The 23740-nt window shown below is 41.0% G+C and overlaps 1 protein-coding gene across 1 annotated transcript in view; it reads right to left on the reverse strand.

The window, feature by feature from the left end:
* Positions 1-13800, reverse strand: part of ACOX2 (acyl-CoA oxidase 2) — a 48853-nt gene extending 35053 nt beyond the window's left edge. Inside the window, exons 1-5 of the mRNA XM_051979836.1 lie at positions 13703-13800; positions 9316-9501; positions 3804-3966; positions 3353-3504; positions 2628-2735 (exon numbers count right to left, since the gene is read on the reverse strand). Coding sequence (XP_051835796.1) covers positions 2628-2735; positions 3353-3504; positions 3804-3966; positions 9316-9475 — 583 coding nt within the window. The 5' untranslated portion in view covers positions 9476-9501; positions 13703-13800. The remainder of the gene's footprint in view (positions 1-2627; positions 2736-3352; positions 3505-3803; positions 3967-9315; positions 9502-13702) is intronic.
* Positions 13801-23740: the final 9940 nt, after the last annotated feature.

Below are 23740 nucleotides of genomic sequence, written 5' to 3' on the forward strand. Positions count from 1 at the left end.
ACTTGTTCCTGGATGCCGCCCTTGTCTCATGACTCCCGCCTTCGCTTGGCTCGTGTCCCTTCCTCCTCACCTGCCTCCTAGAACCCCAGCTTCCCCCAGAGCTTCTGCATCACCTTCTGCTGGAAGCTTCTCATAAATCCTCACCTAGGAACGCTTCCTCCCCCGCGTTCCAGCGAATTTATGTGTTGTTAAAAATGGGCTTTGTCCCTGTTTGTAGTGGCTAGAAACTGGAAAATGAATGGATGCCCATCAATTGGAGAATGGCTGGGTAAATTGTGGTATATGAATGTTATGGAATATTATTGTTCTGTAAGAAATGACCAGCAGGATGAATACAGAGAGGACTGGCGAGACTTACATGAACTGATGCTAAGTGAAATGAGCAGAACCAGGAGATCATTATACACTTCGACAACGATATTGTATGAGGACATATTTTGATGGAAGTGGATTTCTTTGACAAAGAGACCTGAGTTTCAATTGATAAATGACGGACAAAAGCAGCTACACCCAAAGAAAGAACACTGGGAAACGAATGTAAACTATCTGCATTTTTGTTTTTCTTCCCGGGTTATTTATACCTTCTGAATCCAATTCTCCCTAAGCAACAAGAGAACTGTTCGGTTCTGCAAACATATATTGTATCTAGGATATACTGCAACATATCCAACATATAAAGGACTGCTTGCCATCTAGGGGAGGGGGTGGAGGGAGGGAGGGGGGGAAAAATCGGAACAGAAACGAGCGTCAATATAAAGTAATTATTAAATAAAAAATTAAAAATAAATAAATAAAAAAAATAAAAAAAATAAAAATGGGCTTTGTGTGGGGCAGCTAGGGGGCAAAGTGGATAGAGCCCCAGTCCTGGAGTCAGGAGGACCTGAGTTCAAATCAAACACTTAACACTTCCTGGCTGTGTGACCCTGGGCAAGTCACTTAACCCCGATTGCCTCAGGAAAAAAAGGGGGGCTATGTGTGTGTCCCGTACCCTGACCTTGACAATTACAGAGATCAAACTTCTCAACTGAGTCCATCACATGTTTTTTAAGGGAGGGAAGGAGTTTGGTGTGAATAATCTTAAACACTCTAGGATCAGTCAGGGATCGGAGACTAGACAAAATATGAAAAATCCTAGATCGGTCCCAAAAGAGTGAAGACCGCTGGGTGGGAGCGCCAGTAGGGTGTTCTGAGTGGTGAGGGAGCCTTGGTCACACTCCGAGATGCCCACATGAAACGCCGAATGCGAGCTAGTTTGCAATCAGGGAATCGAGGGTCTTTCGGCAGAGAGGAAAGACTTCAAGCATCGAACGGCAAAGAGTGAGCGGTCCAGAGGCAGCAGACAGAAATACAAAGATTAGAAAGAAAAGGGACTGGGCTGTGGCAGAGGAAGAGGAGACTGAGGACCGTGGTGGGCAGGGCACCTGGCGCAGAAGTCTCCAGCTGGACCTAGCTCTTTCAGAACCAAGGACAGTTCCAAGAAAAGGTCAGTTTCCCCGAGCTTCTCCTCCCAATCAATACCTGTCTTTTAAACTGCATTGTCAGCTTTCTGCTTTTCCCAAGCATTTTCAGTAACCTGGATTTTTGTTTCCACTGTAAAGAGCTCAGGGGGTAGCCAGAGATAAACTCGAACTTAAATCATCAGATGTCTAAATCTCTGCCGAAATATCAGGAACTTTCCTAATATTAGGAGAATCTGTAATTTTAATTGTTCTAAGTTTTTGTTTAATAGAAATTCAATAAAGCCACAGAGAAGGAAACCCGAGGAAGTGTTATTTCACTCCTGGGTTTAAAAAAAAAAGATGGGGGACTTGGTTGTAATAGAGGGTGTGGCTGATTAAATATCCAGAGGAAACAGGGTAGAAAGGGGGAGACAGTGGGATTCCTGGTTCCCAGAAGCCTTCAGTGACACACACAGCTGTGAGATGGCACTTAGAACTGGACCCAGATAGAAGGTCTTTGAGGGCAGAGCTACTTTCCTTTAGCACAGTGTCGGGCACACTTAATTGCTGACTGAATAAATAAATCGAATGACTGAGTGGGCAATGCTCCAAGGCCTTTTTCTTGAGGTTAGTGCCCTCAGATGTGGCAAGGGGAATCCATCTTCTCTTCTTCTCCCCTCCTGGGGCCTGGTTTTATTCTACACTGGTGGGTAAGGAATTCACTCCTATTCTGACTCCTTATGGTTCTCCAAGATCTCAGTCTTCTCTCTTTGGGACGCGATATTTGCTTTTACTACAACAGAGCAGAAGCTGTAACTTGGCTCATGAGAAAAATGTAAAAAAAAAAATTGCCTAAAGTATTGAGGCAGCATGATATAGCCAGGAGCACAGGGGCTAGGAGTTAGGACACCTGAGTCCCAGGAGCAGCTCAGTAGCTAACACTGTCCTTGGGTACAGAATCATAAATCTAGGTCTGGAAGGAATCTTAGAGGCCATTTAGTGCATTTTAGAGGCCCAGAGAGGAGAAGGGGCCATGGGTCACCCTGCAGAATCTGAACTCAAATCTTGGAGCATTATGACAACTTCACGTCTCGCCTTGCCTCAGCTTGCCTACCGAATGAGCACCTGGTGCGGGGTGAAGGACCTGGGGCACAAGGGGCTGGGGGAGCAGGGGGACCGGATACTCACAATCTCCGGGCCACCACTTGGTTGCAGATAATGTCGGTGTGTTTAGCACAAATTCTTGGGTGGACGTGTCATAGGTGGCTGTTGTCTCGAGACCCTGAAGGTACGTGCCTTGGAGCCAAGGAAACTGAGTCATCAATGAGTAAAGCTCCTCTAGTTGTCCCGGAGTGATTATCATGGACAAGCCCGTCGTTCTTCTGACTCCCAGCTAGGGACTAAGTTTGCTCTCCTCGGGAGCCTCCCTCCAATTGTCACCATGCTGACTGGATCCCAAGAGGGGGGGGGTCTCCTGGACTCCAATGGATTTTGATCCCCAAACCTGACCTTGCAAGTAAGGCCCCCTCGATGCCCTGCCTAATTTCATCTCAGGACCTGTCTCCACCACCCCAGGAGTGGGAAGGATCTTAATTAAGCTCGGACAAGCTTGCTCTCCATTGCCTTTCCCATTTGTCACCATGGATTCTGGATCTCCAAGGAGAATGACCCCCGGTTGATCCTTGGTGAAAGAGCTTAGTGGAAGGGGATAGTCAGTGTGAATATAATATTTATAGCCCTTTTGCTGTCTCTGTTAGTGGTCTATAACTGGTCTTGTCTGGATCAGGCAACCCTTGATGTGAGTCAGTTCTCTTTATCTGATTTCAGGATTGTTGGTTCCTGATTACCCCTTTGGGCCCAGGCTGTGGTTTGTGCCGTTCCCAAGTACACCGCCCGCCACTTCTCGCTCTTACCGTGTCCCAGTTCTGTCTGAGCGTAGGTCACGATGATCTGGAAGTTGTCTATCAGGGGAGCCCACTTCTTGATTTGCTCATCGGAACCCAGACTATTGAGGGCTTCCTTGAAGACTGAATGGATGTTGAAGGCCGTATCTCCAGCAAGGGCCCTGGAAGACACAGAGATGCATTTCAGAGGTTGAGGGGTGGGGGTGGGTATGCGAAACCGAAGTCCAGGCAGGCTCAGGGACAACCGACACTCACTATCTTAGGACCAAGGGAACATGTATTTAAGCACCTATTTTGTGCCGCATATTGAGCTAAGCTCTTTTCACATATCACCTCATTTCATCAGACTCCACTGAGGTCCTTGCCAAAAGGTGACCTTTGGGCTGAGGGGAAGGACGTGGCTTTGCCCCCCGGCCAGTGTCAGAGGCTCCCCCACCATCGGTTGCCCCAAGATGATCACCTGTAAATATACTTTTTTTCAATACCATCTTCCTTCCAGCCCCTTTGCATCATCAGCTTCCTGTAATGAACACTCTTCTGAATGGCGGCTTCATACCGTTGGTTCTGGCTCATGAAGTAATTGTTCTTTAGGTTGAACACAGGGTCACTGTGGATGATGCTCTCTGTCAAATGGAGACGAGAGGTCAGCAAATGGCACCTTCTTCATTTACTTATTTATTTTTAATAAGAGTTTTTTTATTTTTCAAAATACATGCAAAGATAGTTTTCGACATTCACCTTTGCAAAATCTTGTGGTCCAAATTTTTCTCCCTCTTCCTCCCCTAGACAGCAAGTAATCCAATATACATAAAACATGTAGCAAATGGCATCTTCTTACCAGCAATGATTTCTCACCTATCTCCATGGCTCACTTATTTCCAAAGGGTGCTTTCTTCCTCCTTATGTCCGAGAAAGGGTAGCAAGGGTAGGCATTCTAACTCCTCATTTTAAAATAAAGGGATCAGGGCTTGCAGAGGGGATCACTTGCCCAGAGCCACATAATCTAAGGCCAAGAGCAGCCTTGGGATTCATAGTTTTCTTTTTCTTCTAATTCACCTTGTTCACGACAATTTCTTTTCCTTTCCTTTCTTCTTTTTTTTTCCTTTTTTCCTTTTTTAAATTTTACTAAAGCTATTTATTTACAAAACATATGCATGGGTAATTTTTCAACTAATTTTCTTAAAGTACAGGTATGTTCTGTCACTCAATAAACTCTATGTTTAGCACAGTGCCTGACACACAGTAGGTGGTTAATAAATATCTATTGATTGACTGCTTCAAGTGGCTTCTAGTTGCCACTAGAGTCTAATGCAAATAATACCATCTGGCGTTAAAAAACTTCACGATTTCCAGTTCTGCGTGCTGATACCTTTGCTGTTTGCCTGTGAAACTTGGATAGTATACCAGTGCCAGGCCAGGAAACTGAATCGCTTCCATTCGAATTGTCTTAGGAAGATTCAGAAGATCCCCTGGTGGGATAAAGTGACAGACACCGAGTTCTTTCTCAAACTAAACTGCCGAGCATTCCAACTCTGCTGCAGAGAGCCCGACTCCGTTGGGCTGGCTACATCGTTCGAATGCCAAATGGATGCTTGCCCAAAAGATTATTTTATGGAGAATTCACACAGGGCAAGAGCTCACGAGGTGTCAGAAAAAGTGATACAAGAACACTCTCAAGGTATCTCTTAAGAACTTTAGAATTGATTGGATGGCATGGGAGACACTGTACAAGACCACCCAGCCTGGCGTGCCCTCATCAGAGAAGGTGCCGTGCTCTGTGAGCGAAGCAGAATTAAATTATCCTAAAAGAAATGCAAGATGCACCAAGCTGGAGAACCACCCCAAATGTTCACAGGGACTCTCTGTGTCCGGTCTGTGGCAGGGCACTCCGAGCTCGTATCGGTCTGATCAGCCACAGTTGGACACACGGTAACTCAGCTCTAACATAGTGATGTCATTTTGGTGCTCTTCGAGAACAAAGGACGGCAACTGACTGATACATTATGGCCTTTCCCACCTGCTACCATTCAGCTAACCTGGTCTTTTCTCTTGTTCCTTATACATGGACGGACAGACAGACAGACAGACACACACACACACACACACACGGATGTATATGTTCTTTTCTTTTTTATTTTATGTTCCCATGTCCGCCTGCATTTTTGATTTCCTTCACAGGTTAATTGTATACTATTTCAAAGCCTGATTCTTCTTCTGTAGCAAAATAACTATATGGATATGTATACATATATTGTATTTAACTTATAGTTTAACATATTAACATGTATTGGTCTATCTGCCATCTGGAGGAGGGGGTGGGATGGATGGAGGGGAAAAATTTGAACAAAAGCTTTTGCAATTGTCAATGCTGAAAAACTACCCATGCATATATCTTGTAAATAAAAAGCTATAATAAAAAACAAATATATATATAATATACATATACATATATATATATGTATATATATACATATACATATATATATGTGTATATATATATATATATATATATATATATATATATATATAATATATATATAATATATATATATATATAATATATATATAAACTTTATGTCCCCAGCACCTAGCCCTGCTACCAAGCAAGCACTTCATAAATAATTATGGACTGATTACTGATTCAGGACACTTACAATTTGCTGTTATCTCCACTGTACCACTCTAGCTTAAATATTTATTTCTTGAAAGTTTTTTATCGATTAAAAACAGTAACCAACCATTTATATGTTCAAATGCAGATACTTTTTTTTTTTTTTAATAATAAGACTATAACAAAACCTTGGCAGTCCTTGAACCCAGGTTTCCTGATGTCAAGGTTCACCTTCTAATTGCTGTAACATGTTGTCCCTCACATGAGGCCAAAAATGTTTCTTAATTCTGGCTTTAAAAGGTGCCCATTAGCCTAGTTAAGTCAGTAAACAAATAATCCTCTTTACTTCTATGCTCCCTTCCGAGACTTTTTATTCTGTGTATTTCCCCCAGAGTCTGTGCTCATTATTGTGATTTGCTTTTCAGTCATATCCAACTCACTGTGACTCCATTTGGGGGTTTTCTTGGCAAAGATACTGGAAGAGGTATGATTATCTTTGTTTTTTTTTAATTTTATTTTATTTAATAATAACTTTATATTGACAGAATCCATGCCAGGGTAATTTTTTACAACATTATCCCTTGCACTCGCTTCTGTTTCGATTTTTCCCCTCCCTCCCTCCACCCCCTCCCCTAGATGGCAAGCAGTCCTATACATGTTAGATATGTTGCAGTATAGGTATGATTATCTTTGAATAATAATCTCACCAATAATGTCCTTAGGATCGAGGATCAGGTTTATGAGGTCAAAGGGCCCAATTTCGTAACCCTTATCACAAAATGCTGTGTTACTTTCTGAAAAGATTACATTGATTCACAGCCCCACTTGGAGTGTGTTACAATGTACCTATTTCTCTTCATCCTTCAATTTTGTAGTATTTAAATTGTCTGTCAATTTAATGGGGGGGGGGGAAGGTAACATATAGAGTACTGTTAATTTGCATTTTTCTGATTATTAATTTGAATACTTTTTTAGATGTTACCGAAAATCTGAGTTTCTGCTTTGCAGAGTGGTCTATTTTATGTATCCTTTGACCATTTATTCCTTGGGGGAATGAATCTTATTATAAATTGGTATCAATTCTACCTTGATATGAGATGTTGGATAGAGATGATTATAGCAAAGTTTTTTTTTAACCTAATCCCTATCATAATTTTTAAAATTATACATTTTGTCAGCAATTTTCTTCATTTCACTACTACCATTTATCTTGTTATAACTTTAACCCGGCTACATCCACATACCACACTCATCTTAGTTCCTAAATTTTATGCTATTAATTCTCTAAATCTCTAATCTCCCCATCCTCCCCCCCATCTAAGAATTGAGTTCCTTTCTGGAATCCACCCTGTTTTTACTTTATCCTTTTTGCCCCTTTGTCCTTTGTCCTTTTTTCCCCTTTTCATTCTTTATCTGTAAGGTTCATAACCACTTTATTGTCTTTTTTTTTCTCCTCAATCCTATAATTCAGTTCTTAAATAAAGTAGTATAATGGTTATTTTATTACACCCTTCTGATGATTAGACTCATAGACTTCGAGTTCTAATGAAATGGAATATTACTGTTCTACAAGGAATGATGAATATGAAAAACTTGGAAAGATTTGTATGAAGTGATACAGAGTGACGAAAGCAGAACCAAGAGAACAATATACACAATGAATACATCAATCTAAATAAGAGCAACATTAGAAGAAAACTCAAATATAACAACGATAGTACCATATCATTTAAAGAACCTATCTTTTCTGTTAAAAATCAATAAACTGAAGTAGTAGAAAGTGGTATATAATTTCAGTCACAATTATGATAATAAGACTTTGCTTAAATTTTTTGGAAATGTAGTTTAAAGTTGGTTTTATTTGCTTGTGTATTGGGATATGTTTGTTTTGTTGGAAGAAAAAAGAATAAATTAATTCAAAAGTAGATTTGAGATGCTGTATTGTTCAGAAATAAAAGGGTTAAGCATATTCCATCATAAAAGTTTAAATTCTTATGGAAAAAACAGAGTATTAAACTGTGGGTGTATGGAGAAGGCAGCCTGCATGGCATTTCCTAGTCCTTATGACCATTCTACTCCCTGCTTCCTTCCATGCTCAGTTGTACCCCATATATTTTGGGTATCATTTCACCATTGTGATCCTCTTTACTCTATTGAACTATTCACTGTTTAATTTAGCCTTTATTTAGATATGCATCTTTCATTTTCTTCCCTGATCACAATTTTTATCACATTATATTCTGTAAAGGTTGTGTTTCTGCCTTTCTACATTATTTATGAATAATTTATGCCCTGGCACAGCATTATGATTAATTTTCATAAAGGCACCAAGCAATGCAGAAAAACATAGCCATTAAAAAATTCCTATTCAGTATTCCCCCACAAATCCAATATTCTTCTTAGATCCACAGTTTTCATGATGATTTTAATGTTGGATTTGTCAGGACCTAAAAATGTTAGGCTCAAATGACCTCTACTTACTTATCTTACTATGTAGATCTTTTGCATTTCATTCAGCTTTTTCTTTAAATATACGAATATTGTGCTATTTGATGTCTATGTATAGATCTGTGTATGTGTATGTATATATGCATATATAAGTTTGTATATGTGTTTTATTATCTATGGTGTCTTTATATTATAGTTTCCCTGATTGTTTCACTTGATAGTATCTCTTTCTTTTTTTAAAACTGTAACCTTATTCAGAATCATAATTAAACCTGTTTTTTTTTGGGGGGGTGGGGAGAATTGAAGAGACTTTAGGTTCAATTAAAATATAATAGATGTTTTTGAGTGTCTTATATTTGAGAGGATCTAGATTCTCTTCTGATCTTTCACTTTTAGGAAATAGTATTTACATGACACTGTGGAAAGAAAATCAAAGTGACCTTTTCCCTCAGGGGTTCATGCAGCTCACACTCTGCATGCCTATGGGAGAGAAGGCTGGATTTGGAGTCAGAGGTCTGGGGTTCAAATCTTGACTGCCACTTGCTACCTGTGTGATTATTGGCAAAATATTTCACCTTCCTTGAGCTTTAGTTTCCTCATTTGTAAAAAGGAAATTGTGAGGGTTACAGAGTTATTGTGGGAATCAAATGAGATAAGTGACAAACCTGGAAACACGATTTGTGAATTATTATTGTTGCTATCACATTGCCTTGTCTTTTAGCACGTCACATTCTCAGAAATATTTGTATTTTAATAGAGATCCTTTGTGTCGTGGACTGCATGATTTGTATTTTAATTCTTTGTGTTGTGGGTTACATGGCTAGCATTAATCTTCAGTGAGGAAATTTGGGGGAGACTTTTTGTAGTTTAAGAAGAAAGAAGTAAAGAGGAAAAGAGAAGAACGTTGTCTTACCAATTTGTCTCCGTTTCTGAGTAAATTCTGCACCACCATCTAGGATGTTTGTTAGTCTCTCGACATTGAATGATTTGTTCTTCCTCTCAATATCCAGGTCGGGATTTACACGTTTATTCCAGGAATTCCTGGGAGCTGTGCTGTAGATCTGGTTGGCCATTTTGAGAGGTTTTGGGTCCCAGCCTTCTGCAAAAGAAAGGTCGCCTTAAATCTAGTTGGCTCTGGCTTGCCTTCCTGTCCTAAACTTATCCTCTATGGCTGCCCTACCTCTGCAGTGGAGAAGTTAGCTTAGTGATGAAGCAAGGGTGTGTGTGTAGTGGGGGGAGTTGTAAAGATCTGCAGGTGACCTTTGACATCTGGACAAATGCTATCAGAGCTGGACTAAGCCAACTGATAGCCTGGTCAATAATGGAACCTTGGAAAAAATCATTGCCTGGAACCTCCAGCAGTTATTCAAACAATCCCTTTGGATGTAGGGACATCATAGGATCATCAGTTTAGGGCTGGAGAGGGCCTTGCAAGTCTCACCTGGGGAGGGACATGGAGCTCAAAGAGGTTCAGTTATTTGTCTAGGACAGGGGTCCTCAAACTTTTTAAATAGGGGGCCAGTTCACTGTCCCTCATTCTGTTGGAGAGCCGGACTATAGAAAAAACAAAAACTTTGTTTTGTGGGCCTTTAAATAAAGAAACTTCATAGCCCTGGGTGAGGGGAATAATCATCCTCAGCTGCTGCATCTGACCCACGGGCCGTAGTTTGAGGACCCCCTGGTCTAGGATATGGACTTTGTGAGTCACCGAGGCAAGATTTGACTCCAGGTCCCTCTGACTCTTAAGTCCGGTGCTTTATTCACGATGCATTAAGGCATGGAGTCCCTTGAGAGGGAACAGAGTGGAGAGACTTAGATGCTGGACTTGGAGGCAAGACCTGGCTTGTGATGCTAACTGTTGACTAAGAACAATTCAGCTTGTCTGAGATGCAGTTTATTCATGTGTAAAATGGGAACGTTAGTCAAGTCAAATGGCACTTATTAAGCATCTGTTGTTCAGCACTATGTTAAGTAAGCATTGAGATACAAAAAGAGGCAAGAGTCGGTCCCTGTCTTCAAGAAGCTTGCCATTCAACTTTTGTCAGGGAACAGTTCAAATCACAACACTGACAATATCCTGATCTGTGTCCAAATTGGATTTAAGCCACCAGCCTCACGCTGTCTTCCAGAATCATCAAGCTCCAGAGCCAAGACAAAGGTTAGGACAGCTGGCGATGAGCGAGGATGCAGCGAATGGCCCAGATGCTTCACCAGGCTCTAGGTACTCCACAGTACCTGCTTTAGCTGCCTTCGTGGAGGCTGGAACAAATTGTTCTCATCTGCCTTGATGAGGGTATTAGGAAGGAACTAAGCGTCTTTTACATATAATATTTAACAATGGACTCTGTCAGTTTGGATTAATTGAAGATGTAGAAAGTTTACGATCCTGTCATTGGTTGTTAATTATTAACAATTTTTTTTTTCAAAGCAGTTTAAAGGACTTGCTTACAGCAAGGTGTCTCCTGCCCATGTGTTGAAATTGTTCATGATTCCTTGGAAAACAGAATGACAGAAACAGATCCATTCAGCCACCCTCCGATAAGAATCATCAAGGGAGGTGTAAAGCAGGGAAGTATTTGCTCCACAAAGACTTCCTGTGATGTACTGAATCTAAATAAGGAAGAAACGTGAGCTCCTATTTATCTATTACATTTGAAAATTAAGGTAAACTGAGAGGCAAGCTTCTGAGTGAGATCAATTCATTAGTTGGGCTAGTAGTAATCAATGAATTGGGTCGATGGCTTCAGTGACCAACGAGTGAGGGCTGAAAGGGTCTTCCTTCTGACAGACCTGACAGTAGTACTTCTCTTGGCAAAGGTAAGACAATCCCAATTGGTGGACATCTTAATGAGGAGGTGGGTTAAGAGTCACCTCAGCTCTTTGGGAGATGGGAATAATCCTCAACTGACAGGCAGAAAGGAGTGTTTGAATCACCTTGAATGTAAATTAAATGGATGGGGCTATAAAAATAGACGACCCAATAGAGATTCGGTTCACAAATTCCTAAGTAGAAGTAATTACAAGATAAAAGTTTCTCCATAAAAGTTTACAAAGCTAAGGAGTTTTAGGCTCACAGGTGTGTGTAGGTGTAGGTTAAACCTATGCCAGTTGGACTGTCTTAAAATAAAATTAAAATCGATTTTTAATTTTGCATGGCTATGTCTTGATTGTATCAAGACTTAGAACATCTCAGAGCTGCCAGGAGAGTAGTAATTGCTCAAAGGCAATCTAGCTTAACCATTCACACAGGAAATTCCAAGTGGATGAAGAAAGGCTTACTGCCCAGATTTCAACATATTTTTGAATGGGCAACCTACAGGAGTTTTTTTGAGTGTGTGTGTGTGTGTGTGTGTGTTTCCATTAGACTCATGTTGGAAAGAGCGGAGAAAGAACTATGGAGATTGAATGTGAATCAAAGCATCGTATTTTCACCTTTTTTGTTGTATTGTTATTGTAGGTGGTGGTTGTCTGTTTGCTTGGTTTCCCCTTCCCTCTTTCTCGTGTTTTTTTTTTTTTTCCTTTTTTGATCTGATTTTTCTTGTGCAGCATTTTGGATATGGAAATATATTTAAAAGAACTGCACTCTATTGGATTATTTGCTGTCTAGGGGAGGGGAGGAAAGGAGGGAGAAAAATTTGGAGCATAAAGTTTTGCAAGGGCAAATGCTGAAAATTATCTTGGCATGCATTTGGAAAATATTTGGAAAAATTTGGAAACATAAAAAGTAATAAAACATTTTGGAAAAAATTGGAAAAGTAAAAAGCTATTATAAAAAAGTAAATTGTGCTGCTGCTGCTGCTGCTGCTGTGTGTGTATAATACAGGTGGTATTGCTAACTATAGGGATTACATGTTGATAAAATAGGAGTTGAATAGGACAAGAACAGGTAGGTGTGCCCTTGGTCCCCTAAGATTACCGAACTTCCTTCATGATTCCAAACTTCCTATATATATAATATATAAACACCCATTAAAAATACTAACATCCTACTAATGATGCTTTATGACAGTGACAAATGGAAAGTTCCAGTCTCTAAGGAGTTGAGACTCCCTATATCTCAGACAGCAAAGAACTTGTACAAAGTGGGCATGATGGACCCTAAAACCATTTTCATAATAATAGTAAGACATTTTCATTGATAAGACAGTAAATCTCCATAGGTATAAGCCACATAAACCATAGCTCATGGGGATATTCATCAAGATTTTTGAAAAGTGTGAAGAACACTGAATCCAAAGGGTGAGAAGCTCTGGACTAGACAAAGGGTTCTGAAGGGGACTCATCCCTCAGAGGGCTCCAGTCGGACACCCAGACCCAATCTGCCAGATACCACCATCCACGTGGTGCGGATAGAGAGCATCAGGAACGCCTCAGTCCCGAATCCCAGCTCTATCTCGGACACATTCTGGTTCTGATACCCTTGGCCCGGGGCTCAACCTCCGGAGCCCATTTCCTTTAAGATCGCAAGGAGCAGAACAGATATGGCAGTCTCCATGGCTGGAGGGACTCCTTATGCCCATGAAATCACGGATCTGGTATATATCAATGAATGCTTATTAAGTGTTTACTATATGCAATGACCCTTGACCTCCTTGTCAAAGGAAGAGAATCAGCAAATGGCTCCAGAGTTTCCCATTGGGTCGGTCCTACTCAGTTCGGTACTGACTGTGCTTAGACACCGGCATAAAGCGGGCTCTGCCCTGAAGGCGTACTGGCTGTACTGAGACACTGGCAGAAAACAGGCTCTGCCCTCGAGGCGCTTACACCCCAAAGTTGGGAGCGACCCCGCTAAGTATTACTCCGCAGGGATTCTGTACTCGGACCCGACCAAGCCGGGGATATTAAGGCGCGGAATGGGAACTTTTCCTTGGAGTTTGGATTCATCAAAGCCGTAGAAAGTGCCATAATGACAGCCTCCTCCTCTTAGCCCCCAATTGCTTCTGGGGTAGAACCTCGGAGCCCTTTCCCAAGCGGATTCTGCCTTATTCCTATTATTATTATTGGTCCCTGTCCCATTCTCCTTTCTCCCCTTTCCTCGTTCTCCTCCTCCATCCCTGGCCTTTCTTTCTCGGCTCTCTCCGAGCACCGCCCGGAAAGTCATTCCAAGAGCCGCTCCTGGGGCTCCTCGGGGGCGGGGTCACGCGGTCTCTGTTCCGAGAACGCCCTCCTTGACCCCCCAACTCCGGGTGTCCTTGACTTCCCCCCGGGGTCCCACTTCTTCCTGTGCTCTCTCTTCCCCGCCCCATCTCGGGCCCCGGCCGGGGTTGCCTCTGGGGACGGGGTGCGGGGAGCCCACAGACCTGACCCGGGTCTCCGGAGTGGGATGCCAGCTTCCAGCCCTGCAGCCGACCTTCCCGGCCTCCCTGCGAAGCGCCACTTTATGCCCCGGGAGCCGGAGGGGAGGGGATCAGCGCAGTCTCCTCCTCCCCGGCGCCCGGCAGCAGCAATAGGAGGCCGGGGATTGCATTTTCCCGGCTGAACCGGAACAGCTGCGCTCGGGCTGGACCCCGGAGAGATGACTCACTTCCCCGGGAGCCAGTCAGAGGCGGAGGACCGAGGGGTGGGCAGCGCAGTGCCAGCGCCTGGCAGGGCACGGCGGCAGAGGGCAGGACCGAGGGACAGCCCCGCACCCCGACTGGGAGCGCGGATGCCAGGGGCCCCTCGGGCCGTGGACGTGGTGTGAGTGTGTGGAGTGTGCGCGTGCAGGCGTGCATCTGTGTATGTGCGCGCGCGCGCGCGTGTCGGGGCTGCTGTGTGTGAGCATCTGCCGAGGGACGCTGAGAAATGGAACTGAAAGGAACACTTTCGCTGGGGGGTGGGGCTTGGGGAGCTTCTTCGCGCCTCAGGGCGCCCATATGGAAGGCAGGTTTAATAATGGCCCCTGGTTCGAGCTTCCCAGAGAAGCGATGTGCAGTCCTTAGAGGGCAGTTATCCCAGGGACTGATTGAGTCCAAGCTCCTTATTTGCATATGAGGGAACTGAGCCGGGAGAGGGGCTGCGACTGGCTCAAAACGTCTCCACGCTCCGGATCCCAATGTGCTTTTCAGCTCCAGCCGGGGTGTGCCATAGAGACATTAATGTATATGGAGTAAACAGACTGAGTTGTTGCCTAAAAGTTTTGCTAGTCACTTCCCAGCATCCCCGCTCCACTCCACAAACAAAACTCCACTCCCCCCACCTCTCTTAAATTGTTAAATATTGATTTTATTTTATTAAAGATTTTTATTTACAAAACATATGCGTGGGTCATTTTTCAACACTGACCCTTGTAAAACCTTCTGTTCCAAATGTTTCTCCTCCTTCCCCCCACCCCCTCCCCTAGATGACAGGTAGTCTAATACAGGTTAAATCTGTTAAAGTATATGTTAAATACAATATCTGTACACATGTCCATACAGTTATATTGTTGCACAAGAAAAATTGGATCTAGAAAGAAAAAAAACCGAGAAGGAAAACAAAACTGCAAGCAAACCATAACAGAAAGAGTGAAAATGCTCTGTGGTGATCCACACTCATTCCCACAGTCCTCTCTCTGGGTGTAGAGGGCTCTCTTCATCACTGAACAAATGGAACTGGTTTGAATCATCTCATTGTTGAAGAGTTGATCCGAATTGATCATCGTATCATTTTGTTGTTGCTGTGTACAATGACCTCCTGGTTCTGCTTATTTCACTCACTTATATGACCTGATGAGGTCATATAAGTCTCTCTAGACCTCTCTGAGATCATCCTGTTGGTCATTCTTGCAGAACAATAATATTCCATAGCAATCATATACCATAACTTATTCAGCCATTCCCCAGCTGATGGGCATCCACTCAGTTTCCAGTTTTTAGCCACTACAAAATGGGTGGCCACAAACATTTTTGTACATGTGGGTCCATTTCCCTCCTTTAAGATCTCTTTGGGGTATAAGCCCAGTAGGAACACTGCTAGATCAATGGGTATGCACAGTTTGATAACTTTTTGGGCATAATTCCAGATTGCTCTCCAGAATGGTTGGATTTGTCCACAACTCCACCAACAATGCGTCAGTGTCCCAGTTTCCCCACATCCCCTCCAACATTTGTCATTATAATTTTTAAACATTTTTATTTAAAGTTTTGAATGACAAATTCTATCCCTCTTTCCTTCCCTGCCCCATCCCTAAAGACAATAAGCAATCACATATGGGTTCTACCTGTGCAATTATGTAAAGCATTTTCATATCAGTCATTTTATACATAAAGACTTGGGGAAAAAAAAGAAAGTGAAAAAATAGGACGTGTATTCAATCAATATTAGTTCTTTCTCTGGAGGCAGATGGTATGTTTCATCATGAGTCCAAAGGACTGTCTTGGATCTCTGTAGCATTGAGAACAGATAAGTCATTCACGATTATACATCCAACAATATTGCTGTTACTGTGTAGTGTTCTCCTGGTTCTGATTACTTCACTGCTATCAAGAACTCTCTTATCCAACCATTCTGGAGAGTAATTTGGAAATATGCTTCCAGTACCACCACTAAGTCTGTATCCCAAAGAATAGAGAAGGACCCACATGTAGGAAAAATATTTAAAACAGCTCTTTTTGTGGTGGCAAAGAATGGGAAATGGAGAGGATGCTCATCAATTGGGGAATGGCTGAACAAGTTGTGGTGTGTGAATGAAATAGAATACTATTATTCTATAAGACATGATAAGCAGGAGGATTTCAGAAAAACATTGAAAGATCACACTGACTGATGCTGAGTGAAGCAGAACTAGGAGAACGTTGTACACAGTAACAGCAAAACTGTGTGATGATTAACTATGACTGACTTAGCTCTTTTCAGCAACATAAGGATCTAAAACAGTTCCAAAAGACTCATGATAGAAAATTCAATCTACATCCAGAAAAAGAACTATGGTGTCTGAATACAGATCAAAACAGACTATTCCCGAGGCAGTCTCAATAGACTTTGACAGAAAACGCTAAATGCATCCGGAAAAAGAACTATGGAGATTGAATATAAATGAACACATTCTGTGTTCACTTCTTTTTTCTGTTTTTTTTTTCCTCTTTCATGACTTTTCCCTTTTGTGATGATTTTTCTCTCCCAACATAATTCATAAAGCAATGTGTATTTAAATTAATTAATTAATTAAAAAAATAATCAATCCCAGACTGTTTTCACTTTTTTGTTGATGTTTTTTCTTTGTTTTGGTTTTCCCCTTTTGTTCTGAATCTTCTTTGATAACACAACTAATGTAGATTTATTATTATTTTTAAAGAGACCTTCTCGTAACAACAAAAAATGATTTCACAAAATCAATAGCTCCGGCCTTTGTATGATTGCCCTCCTGTAGCCAACCAGCTAGACCCCCTCTCTCTTGAGATAGACAGATTCCTGCTTCCTCCTCAGTCAGTTCTCAGGATTGCAGATCACCATTTTGTATGATTTGTTTTTTTCCTCCTTTTTAATTGTTTATTTTCTGATTGTACATGTACATTAATTTTTAAAAATACACATTTCTTTGTGAATCATGTTGGGAGAGAAAAATTAAAACAAAAGAAAAAAACATGAAAAAAACAGAAGAAAAAGGGGAAAAAAGTGAACATAGAATATGTCGATTTACATTCATTCTCCATTTGTACAATTTCAATGTCTTCTAGCATGCTTCTGGTTCAAAGTGGTTGTGGATTTTATGTGGTTCTCCTGGTTTTTATTTTCTCTACCTTCTTTTCATACCAGTCTTTGAGTTTCTTGGAAGTCTTTATATTGAGTTATCTGATTTGAAATATCGTGTTACTTTCTCATGCTGCCGTTTGTTCAGCCATCTGAACATCTCTTGACATTCTAGTTTTTTGTTACCACAAAAGATGTTTTTAAAGATCAACCAGGAGGTAAATGAAGGGCCTTGAGTTTATGCTTCATGAGGCTCTGTGGAAGAAATTGGGGTTGCTTACCTTAGGGAAGAGCAGACTGGGGTGTGGTGTGGGGGGAGACAGGTCTTGAGAGCTGTCTTCAGGTATTTAAGGAGCTGTCACTAGAAGAAGCATTACGCATATTCTGGTTGGCCCTAGAGGGCAGACCTGGAAGCACTGAGTGGCCAAGTGCAGCTTGATCACAGGATACACGTGCTCTCAGATGTTCAGAAGCTTGTCTTGGGAGCCAGCGAGCTCCCCTCTCAGTAGAGATGACCAATCAGAGCTTGGATGCCCACTTGTGGACATTGTAAGATGTTTTCTTTTTAAGGGAGTGGCTCTTATCCCCTTCCACCACTGGCCACCCAGATGATTTTGGGCAAGCCAGTTCCCTTCCCATTTTAAAATGAAGAGTTTGGAATAGATGAATTCTAAAGTCCCATCCAATTTGATTTCAATCTTCTGATATTTCAAAGGATTGTACAGCTATCCCAGGACAAGATGAGATAAATACATGGATAAATTTAATCCAAATAAAGACACAGGTAAATAAAAAAAACTATGAAAATGCTAAGGGATCATAATTGGTACAAATTGATTTCAGCTTTGGGGAAAGAGAGAGATAAGGGAAGACTACATGAAAGAGGTGGAGCTAAAAGACTTATCCTGGAAGGAGAGCTGGGAGGAGGTAGCAACATGGTAGGCCATTTTTGTGATTTGCCACATGAGAGGTTTAATGTAATTTTTTTATAAATGCATTTTAATTTTGGGTTTCAAATTTTTACCCACCCCCAAATCCCTTTCCTCCTCATTGAGAAGGCAAGCAACATGATATCTATTATGCATGTGAAGTCAAGAAAAATGTATTTCCATATTAGTTGTGCTGCTGAAAAAAGGCAAGAAAAACAAAGTGAAAAAGTTTGCTTCGATCTGTCTTCAGACTTCATTATTTCTCTTTTTGGGGATAGATTGCATTTTTCATTATGAATCCTTTTGGGATTGTCATGGCTCGCTGTCTTGAACAGAGTAGCTAAGTCTTTCTCAGTTGATCATCATTACAAAATGATTACTATGTACGATGTTCTCCTGGTTCTGCTCCATTCACTTAGATATCCCTAATGTTTCCTCCAGTTAGAAATCAGATTATCTACTTTTGTAGATGATCATTTTTTATATTTTGTTAATTCTTTTTCTTTTGCCAATTGGACTAGAATTGGCCTCTAACCTGTGAATGGCCAGAATCAAACAGAGGAGGCTAGAGATAGAAGAGTCAGGGATCAAACAGAAATTTAATTAATTTCTGAGTGAGAAAAAACACTTGTAAGTTGAAGTTCTCCCTCTCCTCCCAAAGAGGGCTGACAAAAACAGGACTTATAGACTTGAAAAACCACAACCATGACACAATCATTCTCAGGAGTTCTCTCACAGGCTCATAAGCGAACAATGCAGGCGATCTTGCATGATCTCCAAGTTAGCAAGGCGGAACAGGAGTGCAGTAGTGAGTTCGGTTTACTTGGCACTTACAAGAAAGGGATTCTGAGCTGGTCAAGAGATGTGATGGATGGCTCTCAGGTCCCTGGGAAATAGGAAGAGCTCCAACAAATTTTAAGCAGTTATTGATTAAAATGAAAATCATAACCCCCTCAGTGAAAACTTACCTGGTGCTGGTACACTTTGGCAAAGAATAAGATCATCCAGAGTACAAAGGATTGTTGTTATACCAAGCTCAGGGCACAGTCTACTTGCTGGGCCTTAGGTCTCAGAAACACTTTTAATCCTTACAAATTTCTCCTCCACTGAATTCAGGGCACAGCACCAAGCTGAGGATGCCGTCCCGATTTTTTATGCAATTGACATGTATTGCTTAATAATTAGCAAGAGGCTTTACACCTTTTACCTCATTTGACAAATAAGACACGCATTAGCATGTCTATTGGACTTCAGGCTTTCTATCTACTAGATCTGATCCCTTAAATTTATTGCTCTCTTCCAATGCATATTCATAAGGGATGTTATTTAGATCATACCTATATAATCTGATAGTTTCCTCTACTTTCTTCAATTTCAGTCTGAATTTTGCAATAAGAAGCTCATGACCTGAGCCCTAGAGCTTGTTTTAGTTGACTGTATACAGCTTCTTCACCTTTGACTGCAGAGTATAGAGGTAATCTGATTTCGATTGTGATCCTCTGGCGACGTCCATATGAGGAGCTATCTTTTGGGTTGTTGAAAAAGAATATCTGCTATAGTGAGTCATCTCAGCAAAAGTCTGTCAGTCTCCGCTCTGCTTCATTTTGTTCTAAAAGGCCAAACTTATCAATTATTCCAATGATCTTGGTACTTCAGCAATCCAATCCAATGAATATATCCTTTAAAAATGTTATTTCTAGAAGATGTTGTAGGTCTTTCTATTGTTGTTGTTCATTTGTTTCAAATAAGCCCATTTTTCATGATCCCATTTGGGAATTTCTTGGCAAAGATACTACAATAGTTTGTCGTTGCCTTTTCCAGCTCATTTTATAGATGAGGAAACTGAGGTTAATCGGTTAATTGACTTATTACCTAGCGTCACATAGCAAGCTAAGGATCTGATGACTAGATGTGGACTCAGATTTTCCTGTCTTCAGGCCTGGTGCTCTATCCACTGTGCTACCCAGTCCTCTTTCACATCAGTGGTTAGAATGTAGACTATTTATATTATTATGATGTTGAATGTTTTACTGTGGATTCTAATAGATATCATTCTGTTATTTTCGAGATTATACCACAGTACTGCTTTTCTCACCCTATTATTGACCGTGAGAGCTAATCCATTTCTTTTTTTTTCTTTTTATTAAAGATTTTTGTTTTCAAAACATATGCACGGATAATTTTTCAACATTGACCCTAGGTTATGGCCTTGTGTTTCAGATTTTCCCCTCCTTCCCCCCACTCCTCCCCTAGATGGCAAGCAATCCAATATATGTTATGCATGTTAAAATATATGTTAAATCCAAAATATGTAAACATATTTATATAATTATCTTGCTGCACAAGAAAAATCAGATCAAAAAAGAAAAAATGAGAAAGAAACAAAATGCAAACAACACCACCAAAAAGATGAAAATACTGATGTTGTGATCCACACTCGGTGCCCACAGTCTCTCTCTGGGTGCAGATGGCTCTCTTCTTCACAAGATCACTGAAACTGGCCTCAATCATCTCATTGTTGGGAAGAATCACATCCATCAGAACTGATCGTGGTATAATATTGTTGTTGCCGTCTATAACTAATCCATTTCTTCTAAGGGATTCTTGCGTACAGTAGTAGTTGTAATGATTACTTGAAATAAATTCACCCATTCTGATCCATTTACGTTCACTGGCACTTATCCATCTCCTGTTTGGCCACATCTCACTTTACTCCAGTTTAAACTGATTCAATGAAAGTCATTTTAAATTACACAGGAGTCTGCAGACTAATCCTATCACCTGAAAATTACTCCAATCTCTCAAGGGGGAAGTAATGAGGAGAAGCTGAGGTGACTCTTTACCTCATTAAATGTCTATAAATCCAGATTGTCTGGTCTTTGTGAGGGGAGGTGCAAGTAATGTACTACCAGGCCAATCAGAAGGAAATCTCACCCAGTTTTAAAAGACTCAGCCCTCACTCAGGGACTTTGATCCTTGAGAGGCCATTGACCCTGTTTATTAGTTACTGCTAATCTAACTAATAAATGAGCAGTTAGGTTGCACAGTGGATAGAGGGCTGGTTCTACAGTCAGAAAGACTCATCTTCCTGATTTCCAGTCTGACCTCAGATACATAGAGATACTCTGTGACCCTAGAAAAGTCACTTGACTCTGCCTCAGTTTCTTCATCTGTAAAATGAACTAATGAGAGGAAACAGAAAACTATTCCAATATCTTTGCCAAGAAAACCCCAAATGGGTTAGATAGAGTTGGACATAACTGAAAATGACTGAAAAACAACAACTAATACACTTATTATGTTTGGACTTTAATTTTTCAGATCTAACATGAATTATGTACTATGATTCTATCCATTTTATAGACTGAAAAAAGCTAAATGACTTGCTCAGAGTCACATAACTGATATTTGAGGAAGGATTTGAACTCAGGTCTTATTGACTACAGCTATCATCCTCTTCCTGGAGAGTTCTGAATTGGTTTTCAAAAGGGTGGGAACAATTCCTATAATTCACTGCTTTACCAATAGTGCATTAATGTGCCTATTTCCCAGGATAAATATTCTTTCCATAGAGCTATCTATGGCTCAGATCATGATCTTTGTATTGCAAAATTCTGATTTAAATTGAAGAAAGTAGGGAAAAATCATAGGGCTATATAGGTATGACCTAAATAATATCCTTTATGAACATAAAATGGAAGTGATGAATAGATTTAAAAGCTTAGATCTGATATATAGAGAAAGGTTAGTAATATTGTACAGGAGGCACCAACAACAAAAACATTAAAATAAGAATAGGAAAACAAAATGGCCAAATGATGAGAGTTTATAAATAGCTGGGGAAAAAAGCAAAGAGAAAGGGGGGGAAAAAAGGAAAGATATTCCCCTATGAATGCAGAACTCCAGAGAATAGCAAGGAGAGATAAGGCTTTCTTAAATGAGCAATGCAAAAAAAAAAAAAAAATGGAAGAAAACAATAGAGAGGAAAAGACAAGAAATCTCTTCAAGAAAATTAGAGATATCAATGGAAATATCACCCCAAATGAGCATAATAAAGGACAAAAATAGTAAGAACTTAATTGAAGTAGAAGAGATTAAAAAGTGGCAAGAATATACAAAAGAACCAGATCTTTAACATCACTGATAACATGGTGCTGTGGTTACTGATCTAGAGCCAGACATCCTGGAAAATGAAGACCACCCCATAGTTTGAGGAAGTGGAAGATGGGAAAGGATTCTTGCAGGAGGTAGAGTGGTGCTTGATTGAATAGGTCCCACATAGCTCAGGAGAACAAAGCCAGGACCAATAAGTAAGGTCAAGGGAGGTAAGGATTCTTATCTGGGAACCTTAATGCCTTAAGTATAGCCAGTACTTGATTAATGTCCATGGCTTGTTGAATTGACTAGTAGAGTGGAAAGAAGATGTAGATCTGTGTCTTGGCTCAGATCCTTGCTAACCATGCTGCTGAGATGAATGGTTTTAGAGGAAATTTCACATAGGGTGGATTGTCTGACAGAGTCGGTGTGAATCTCTCATTCTGAGGCTCACTGGATGTTTTGTGACCTTAAACTTCTTTGTGCCTCAGTTCCCTTTTATGTAAAATGAACAGCTTGGACCACATGATCTTTGATATCTCTTCTCTGACTCCCTAATTCCGTGATCTATAATTTCATCTCGACAACTGGAACGAAAACTGCCACTCCCTCTCTTAAAAGGGTCTTGTGAAGGAAGTTCTTTGTGACTTGGATGGTGCTACAGATGTGTAAATTATTATTGTCCTTTGACCCAGGTAACTGCTGCTACTCTTCTATTCTTTCCTCCATCCAATCTCAAAAATATCCTGACTGATTCTGGTTTGGAGGATACTGATGCGGGGTCTGTAAAGTGAGATAATCACAGCAGAATAATCATAAAGAAGCTCACACAGTTACGTAAGGCTCTCATGAGGGAAATCACTTTATAAACCCTAAAACACCATGGAATACCACCTATGACCAATTATTATTATTAATCTTCGCTGCCAAGCATTTTCTCAGATGTGCATTGAATTGGATTGAGGCTAGTTTAGACCATGCTTCGAGACATTTTCTTAGATATGAATTGGTTGAAGCAGAACTATTTCTACCTGTCATTCAGTTAAGAAGATTTATTAAGTCCTTACGCCAATTTAGGTATACAGCAGGCATTGTGCTAAGCTCTGAGGATACAAAGACAGACAAAAGTGATAGTTTCTGCCCTCAAGGAATGAGAAAAAGAAATCAGAGGTGTGTAGAGTAGATAAACAGAGAGTATGGAAGGCAACCAAGAGAAGACAGTAGCAGGGGACTTTTGGATCTCCTGCGAGAGAGAGGATTTGAGCCTTGAATTCAGGGAAAACAAGAAGCAGAGATAACAGGGGAGAGTGGCCCTGCCATGGGAGTTTTCCCATGAGCTCTTGCAAGGGAAGGGATTGGAGCCTTGAATTCAGGGAAAACAAGAAGCCGAGATAACAGGGGAGAGTGGCCCGGAATTTTCCTATAAGTTCCCACAAAAAGCATGGAGATGGGGGACGGGACATTGGATTTGAGGAAGGACAAATGGGCTATCAACTGTGGACGCACATCGGGGTAGAAGAGGTCTCTTGGCATGGGATTACTAAGTGGAAAGAAGGAGAGAAAGGCAATTGCTAAGGTGAAGGCTTGAATTCTAACAGCAGAGAAACTTCCCACTCTGCCAGGCAAGTCTCTCCCATGTGAAACTTCCTCTAAAGCATCTGAGCA

The sequence above is a fragment of the Antechinus flavipes genome, chromosome 1 (assembly GCF_016432865.1).
Source record: "Antechinus flavipes isolate AdamAnt ecotype Samford, QLD, Australia chromosome 1, AdamAnt_v2, whole genome shotgun sequence".
Taxonomy (NCBI): Eukaryota; Metazoa; Chordata; class Mammalia; order Dasyuromorphia; family Dasyuridae; genus Antechinus; species Antechinus flavipes.